Raw genomic sequence first — 7,708 nt, 5'->3', positions numbered from 1 at the left:
GTCGTCAAGTGTTTTTGTAGTGAGATCAATATTAATGTTGAACAAGAATGACTATGTAGATCTATACAATGTTTTAATGTTGCCAATTGGCATAAATCATGAATATTTCGAAGGTTGTTCTACTTCAAAAATTATCTCCCACGAAGATGACGAAAGAACACGGGATGATATAGAGGATGAATAATAACCTGACTTCGACAATGTTGATAGAGGCGGTCGATTGAAGGTCATGGTGAAGATAATGGCTCGATGGTTTGGGTATTCTTATATGGATCAGTACCAATCTCACATGTTTTTAGAAACCACAAAGATTCTGTTCGTCAAAAAAAAATAACAAAGACTAAGTTTGTCACATTTAATAAACCACAAGGACCATTTATGTAAGTTTGTCTAATATATAATACTATTAATTCTTTGTTCCTCTGTCAACAGTAAATTATTTCTATTGGACCGCTTTTAATTCTTTTTTTTTTTTTACGCCTCCACCGCCAGGTTCTTACTCGCCCACAGATATCCACCGCCTTAATACATCGATATCCACCGCCTCAATACCTCTCAACAAACCAGGAGTCGATGACACACCATCTGCCTCAACCTCTACCAGTTCGATTGAAGCTTCTGTCACCGACGACGATTAAAGTTCCATCGGATCAAACCTTTATTCACTTCGGAACGGTAGAAAGTCCAGGTGGGTAAGTCGTCGTCGATTAATTGCTTTTCCAAGACCACCGGTCTTCTTCCTCAGTTCAACCGACTGAAAAACATTTGCAGTTGTCGTTGATTCATTGCATTTCCATGACCACGGGTCTTCTTCCTCCTCTGCCCATGATACACCGCCTCTGATGTCCATTACTCCAAGTATTTTTAGCATCGACTCCAAAAAAAATATTATTCCAACCTTTTTCTCCATGGAAGCGGATAACCTTCGTCCCTTCTCCGATTCCGTTTCTCTGTTTTGAGTTTATTTGGAATCCCCACCCAATCTCAAATTCATCTTCCGTCTTTCACCCGAACTCACATACTCTCTCATACGCTCTTTCAAACCATTTGATTTCATGTAATTTAGGGTTTATATTGACTGTTAAGATGATACATGCATGACGGGGCCAGGCTCTTGAGGGATTACGGGAGTTGCCGGAGAATATTAGGCTTAATGAAGGTATCGCTTCCACCAATAGGAGGTGTCGATGATTGGGTTAGCTGTGTTCGATTCAGCCCTAATACATTGTAACCAACAATTATTTCAGCTTCTTGAGATAAGAAGGTGAAGGTCTGAAACCTCACTAATTGCAAGCTCAGTTGTAAGAGTACAAGGACCCTTTTGCTTTTATATATACTATAGATTACTGAATTCTCAAACTGTTATGTTGATTTCAACAGTAAGAAAAAGAGAATTTGCTGGCGACCAGGGTGGAGTTTGGATTGATTACCACCATACTTTTAAAAGGGTAATATTGTAATATTTCTTTCTGTGAAAAATATTTTTATTACTTTTATTCATTTCTATATGTTTTGTCTATCTGTTGTGGTTAATGATTTGTAGTTAATGATCAATTTCCCCTTATCTAGCTTATAGAATCTATCAACAAACTCAATTGTTTTTGGTAGTCATTGTTGAACTCCATCTCATCCATGTGATGAGATACTTACCTGCAAAAAATGACAATTCCATGTTCTATATACAAAATCAACTGCCAAGATCATACAAATTACTTTTTTTTTGTCATGGGAATCAATATTATACAGATTAATTTGTTTTGTTTATGGAAATCGGTATTAATTGCCACATAATATAATTATTGACCAATTTTCCCTTGTGTAACTTATATCTTTAAAAAAAATGTTTTTTTTAGCTTTTGTAGCTGATATCACTTATAAGTTCTTCAAGGGTAATATTGGAATTTGTGGTTCATCTCTGTGGATATGGAAGCTCCTGCTATTGCTTTTACTATTATGGTTTTGAAGTCCCTTACTATTCATGTTTTTTGTTGTACTTTTTGATGTAACTGTTTATTATAAAGGAGTTCATGGTGAGGAGCTTTATCTTAATTCCATTGTCGAAATATTTATATGCACATTTGACAATATTGCTTAATTTTTATTTTTATTTTTTATAAATTTTCAGATGACCTGAATGAAACTTATTTTGTTGGTAATGTTGATGTTGATGATTCATCTCTATGGTTGGTCAAATGTACTTATCAGTGCTTTGAAAAATCAATAGCTATCGGTAAGTATTGCTCATCATTGTTTTGGTTTGGATGGAATGGAATGTGATGTAATGACAAAGAAATGAATGGAATCAACAGTTCCATTCCCTTGTCAGTTTCTTCCCACCAAACATTTCCTAATATCTTTATTCAGTGTGACCATTGATGAATTTCTGTATTTTTTTTTTTTTGTCTTAATTTCAGTTTTACTCAATTGTTGTGTTGCCACTAAATTGGATAAAGGTCTGAGTATTTTCGGTTAATAAACAAGTTTCTTTTTTAACAAGCAATTTCCTGTGTTTTGTTTCGATTCTGAAGGGGAATGAGGTGGATGGTGTAAATGTGAAGGAATTTTACTTCAGATGGGTGTGTTCATGACATGGAATTGTGCTTAGATTAGATTGAATTCTTTCTATACAAAAGATTTTAGCCATGCGGAGCCAAACGAATGAGCTTGAAAAGGTTTTATATTACTCTCTAACTATTATATAATTGATGGTATATTGTTTGGTTTTAGGCACTCAAATATTTTTCTCTTTTACTTTGCTTAGTTCTTGGTTGAAGATGGACTGTAAAAGAATCTGCAAGAGGCTATAAAAAAAATAAATACTGGCCTGTTATAGAAGGCAGATCCTCAGTTCATCAGGTATAATTTCTTTGCTGATCGTTGGCTTATTGGAACAACTATTGTCAATTTTACTGAGTTCCAATGCTTTTGTTTGCCTATTTTCAATGATTTTAATGGCCACTGTATTTTTTGTTGATTTTGATCAATTTTCTGTTCACCTTATGTGAATATGATATGTAGAGGACTATTCAATAATTTTACTTTTTTTTTTTCTCAATTTTTACACCTGCCAGTCCAATACATAATAGCCTCATTTCTACTTTGAACTGTGACTCTTCTGCAATCTTAATTTTTGAAACAAAACCAGATATTAACAAACAACTTTTTTGTCCCATTTTTACATCTAAATCAATGTAATTGTACTAGCTAGCTATAAGAAAATGACTTTTTTGTAGCAACAAAGGGTTTACTATGACGGGAAAAACATTGCTGTTATCAACTATGAACATTAGTATTTACATCCAAATTTTAGGATTAATTTGCTTTTTATGAATTTTCTTCAAATATGTAAAATGTAGAATCAAAAATGGCTTTACAAATGTGTGACAAGATCCATGGAGACGTGCTTCAAAGCAAGTGTCATCTACAGAAAAATCAAAGTTTCTACATGCGATTTTTCCGTTACATAAAATTTTTATTGTTTTTTTTTTTTTAAGATTTTGAATTATGAAATAACATGTTCTGATAGCTCTTTTAAATTTCCGCCTTTGTCGTCATGGACATATCTAACTTGATGCTAAACTACAACAATGATTCTTTTTACCTGTAACATAATATAAACCTAAAAAATACTCATTTATCTAATCCTACTACTATGTTTTCTTTTTTAATATTTTTTTCTTCTGTCGTGATTGCCTTTTTTAAAATTTTAATAGGAATTATAGCTACAGTGACTATTTTTATTTTTTTTTAGGTCACATCACTTTATGAAAACACTCTTCATCATATGAATCTTAATTTGTTGTTTTGGCATTGTTAAATTTTGTATTTACAGAAATGACCGGTTGTTGAGAAGATTCCTTTTCATGTGAAAACAACACTGATGGGATTCTGGGATGGACAATTATATTTACTTCAGGACAAAGAGATAGAGCATACAACAAAACTCATCATAGTTTCATTTGTTTTGGAATTTATTCTTCAAAAATTGTTTAAATGACCATTAAAGGGGCTGTTTTCCTATTTTTGTAATATCTACTCTTAAGTGCAATCCAGTTTCGCATATAAGTGCATTATGTTGACCCATTAAAAAAAAAAAAAAAAAAAAACCCTTCTAGTTATAATTATAATTTTATTTAAATTATATATCTAACCAAAATGATAATTTTCAACGTTTCAACTATAACAATAATTTGTTTAGGATGTGTTTGATTTGCCTTTGTGTCCAAAGGTGGACCACGTCCAAAATATCCAATTGTCATGTTTGATACCCTTTCTAAAATGTTGGACTCAATCCATGGATTTTTGTTAATGCGGTCCCCTATGCAACATTGAAAGACAAGGATAAACCTTGGACGAAAATCAAGTATTCCCATTATGGCCTAATCGTTCGTTGCTTCTACTGAAATAGAGAAACGGAGAAGAAATCAATTCCACAATTCAGCCTCCGACTCCATAGCTTCCGCCGTCTTCCTCCGACCATGCAACCTCCAACCACCCTTCTTCCGTCGTTCTTGCGTGAGTCAATTTCGTCAAGCAAGTTAACTATTTAAAGTTGCAACTTGGTTTTGGTCTATTTGTTGTATCACCAAATTGATTCATTTGTTTATTGTAAGTAGCTAAGGGAAATCACCAGATTGATTCATTTGTTTGTAAGTAGCTAAGCCAAAGTACCAATGAATTGATTCATTTGTTTGTTGTATCATCAACTCCAATCAAAGGGTAACATACTTTATTTCATGTTTACATTTAAGCCATAATGTTTTTTTGTACTTTCTTTGCCATTGAACTTGTTCACCATTTCAAAAAAAATGTAATATTACTGGTTGTTAAACATAATATTACCATTTTATTAACAGGTGAAACAAGAAAAATGGTCAAATATGTAGGGAAAAAAACATCCATGTCTTCATAAGAACACAAACAAAATATGTTTACCTTTTCAAGTCAAAAGAAAACTAAAAAATCAAAAACTCAACGCAGGCAATGAGGTGTAATCAGGATGAGTGAAAAAGCTTCAAAACAAAAATCTCTACCACAATACAGTTCTGAACTGGTCGACAAAGAAGAGTGTCTGGCATAACAAATTTAAAAAGCCAAAAAAAAAAAAAAACAAACATAAAAGCAAAATCAACTTGTCTGATCAGCTCAGTCTTCCTCTTCACCCTCATTCTCAGCAATGTTGAAGTACCTCAATTCATACACATTGCGATCTTTGTTGGATGCAATCACTCGGAGCCAATCTCTCACATTGTGTTTCTTCAAGTATTTCTTCGTTAGGTATTTCAGATACCTGGAAAACAATACAATACAAATTAATAAACCATATCGCAATCAACACAATGTTCTAACAATCATGTATAATTTTTTTCAAATTACCAACAAAAATCAACACTACATTCATCATCTGAAAACTACCAATCAATGCATAAACAATAAACAACATACAACAAACCAGTAGATTGTTTTCAGGAATAATCTTAGCCAAGACTTCTAAACGGATCGAAAAGTGTAACTTAGCCTCTAACGAATGTTATAACTAACAAATGTGTAAAATAATGTGCCAATCAACAAATCAAGAAAAAAGAAATGTAGTTCAAGGGAGATTCGAGTAAAGCACCTTTTGGAGAAGTTGCTATCGGAGGTGACGGAGATCTTGTTCTTTTCGCGTGAAATGGTAACAGAGTCACCGAGGTTACCGGCCTTGCCGCCAACCTTGATTCTCTCCTGAAGAAACTTCTCAAGTGATGCAATCTCCATAATCTTGTCTTCAACAGGCTTTCCACAATCAATCACAAACGTCGATGTCTTCTTCTTTCCGCCCTTGGCTCCCGCACCTCCTGCTCCACGACTCATCTTGCTCCTGCTTCAAAGAGATAAAGAAAAAAATGATTCGGATTCTTACATCAACATCTTCAGAATTAAAATCAATCAAAAAGACATGAACATAAAATTGAAATCCATGAACATACCTCTGGATTCGATGTCGGCCTCTGCAACTAGAATGCGATATGAGCTGGTAGAAGACGAAAGAGGTCGTTTAGGGTTTTAAATTAGGTTACTCAGCCAGTTGGGTCGAGCACGGTTTATTCATTTAGTTAAAACTTAAAATCAGCCCATTTCTTATAGACTGGGCCAAGATTCCAAATCTTTGACGTTGCATAGTCTTTAGATTTTTTTTTGGGCATGTAATATTGGCATATATTAAGATGCATTTGGTTTGTTCTAGATGATTAAACTAAGAAAGCTATTTTTTTAGGGAAAATAATTCAAGAGGATAATGAACCGTTGATTTGTTCATATTTAGTTTTTTTTTTGGTACACCATATATCATCCAACTTGTTAGACCTGTTTACATATTACCCTTACGACTTGCTACTGTAGGTAAAAAGATAATATGTGAACAGTTTCATCAAGTTGGATGATATATAGTGTGCAAAAAGAAAAATACTAAATGTGAAGGAAAAAGAACTTCATTCACCACGTCCAACCACCTCCTTCACCGCCACCTCTACTACCACCACCACCTCCACATTCGCATTCGCCACTACCACCGCTTCTTCATCCACCTCTGCCACTGCCTCCACCACCACCTCCACATTCGCCTTCGCCACCATCATCTCCACCACCAGCTCCACATTCACCACCGCCACCTCTACTACCACCACCACCTCCACATTCGCATTCGCCACTGCCACCGCTTCTTCATCCACCTCCGCCATCGCCTCCACCACCACCTCCACATTCGCCTTCGCCACCATCATCTCCACCACCAGCTCCACATTCACCACTGCCACCATCACCACCACCACGCTTATAACATGCCAAAAATACCAATAAAATTTTCATTTTTTAAGTAATAAAACCATTCCATAAACATCACAAGTCAAGTAATCCAAAACATGAGTATATTATTTTTATAAAAATATCAGAGTAAATCCCAAAATCTCGTAGTGCGGAAATCATCGGTGGATGCAATGCAATCAAGCTGGCTCCTTTCCCCTACTATTGGAAGTACCTGAAACATTTAAACTTAAACTGTAAGAACAAAGCTTAGTGAGCTCCCTAAAATACCACATACCATACATAACAGTGGTCCCTGTCCTAGGGGTTTATTTCAACCCCTGTGCATGCTATGATCCCACCATAGTCTTATAGACACTTTCGTTGCTATAGTCGCGCTGCAGTCTTTCCCGCCATGATCCCACCATGGTCTTCCATTCAAGTGTTGTGATCCAACCATATTCTTTCATATAAGTTATGTGATCCAACCACAATTTTCCATGAAAAAGTCACACAGACAATCTAGCATACATGACACCTAGTGTCTTACATAGTATAGTGAGAAACTCACCTGATCACTGAGCTGAAATCCTCCACTCGAAAATCCCACATAATCAACTACACAAACCTCCTAACCAATCATTAACCAAACCTCAGGATACCACTCAAAACCTCTCCAAGTTTAGCTAAAAGTCAAACTTGTCAAAAGTCAACGGTCAAGGTCAAAGTCAACTCAACATGTCATCACATCGTGGCCAACTAATGGCTACGTCGTGGTTATCCAACGACAAAACAATCGTGATGATTTATGCCACCACGTTGTGGTTTCTATTCAGAAACAACTTAATGGATTAATCCCTTAATCCATTAAGCCTCATACTTATAGCTTCCAAAAAGCTTCCTTACACTAAAATGTTTCATAAAAATC

At 35.1% G+C, this 7,708-nt stretch overlaps 1 protein-coding gene and 1 long non-coding RNA gene across 7 annotated transcripts; one reads left to right on the top strand and one right to left on the bottom strand.

The window, feature by feature from the left end:
- Window positions 1-445: 445 nt before the first annotated feature.
- Window positions 446-4,070, top strand: LOC145128555 (uncharacterized). Of its 5 annotated transcripts, none has more exons than XR_013716985.1 (7): window positions 446-688; window positions 1,111-1,301; window positions 1,381-1,448; window positions 2,126-2,230; window positions 2,529-2,672; window positions 2,762-2,856; window positions 3,833-4,070. It is a non-coding gene; the product is annotated as an uncharacterized LOC145128555 (long non-coding RNA). The 5 variants fall into 5 exon arrangements; XR_013716983.1 differs by having other exon boundaries at window positions 1,067-1,301; XR_013716981.1 differs by having other exon boundaries at window positions 446-1,301.
- A 914-nt stretch (window positions 4,071-4,984) lies between these two features.
- LOC145134535 (large ribosomal subunit protein eL22z-like) lies at window positions 4,985-6,100 on the bottom strand. 2 transcript variants are annotated; one of them, XM_079069371.1, is made up of 3 exons: window positions 5,970-6,100; window positions 5,618-5,860; window positions 4,985-5,290 (listed from the first exon to the last, which is right to left on the bottom strand). In XM_079069371.1, the coding sequence occupies exons 2-3, from the start codon at window positions 5,851-5,853 to the stop codon at window positions 5,146-5,148; spliced, it is 381 nt and encodes a 126-aa protein (XP_078925497.1). In that variant the 5' UTR covers window positions 5,854-5,860; window positions 5,970-6,100; the 3' UTR covers window positions 4,985-5,145. The 2 variants fall into 2 exon arrangements, with proteins under 2 accessions (XP_078925497.1, XP_078925498.1); XM_079069372.1 differs by having other exon boundaries at window positions 5,618-5,863; window positions 5,970-6,094.
- Window positions 6,101-7,708: the final 1,608 nt, after the last annotated feature.

The sequence above is a fragment of the Lactuca virosa genome, chromosome 8 (genome assembly GCF_052849685.1).
Source record: "Lactuca virosa cultivar CGN04683 chromosome 8, Lactuca_virosa_CGN04683_v6, whole genome shotgun sequence".
Taxonomy (NCBI): domain Eukaryota; kingdom Viridiplantae; phylum Streptophyta; class Magnoliopsida; order Asterales; family Asteraceae; genus Lactuca; species Lactuca virosa.
The sequence above is the reverse complement of the archived record's forward strand: the minus strand, read 5'-3'. Positions and strand labels throughout refer to the sequence as shown.

Coding starts and splice junctions, on each gene's coding strand:
- LOC145134535 (XM_079069371.1), bottom strand. CDS start 5,853: ATGAGTCGTGGAGCAGGAGGTGCGGGAGCCAAGGGCGGAAAGAAGAAG. Junction 5,291..5,617: donor GATAGCAACTTCTCCAAAAG/GTGCTTTACTCG, acceptor ATTGTTTTCCAG/GTATCTGAAATACCTAACGA.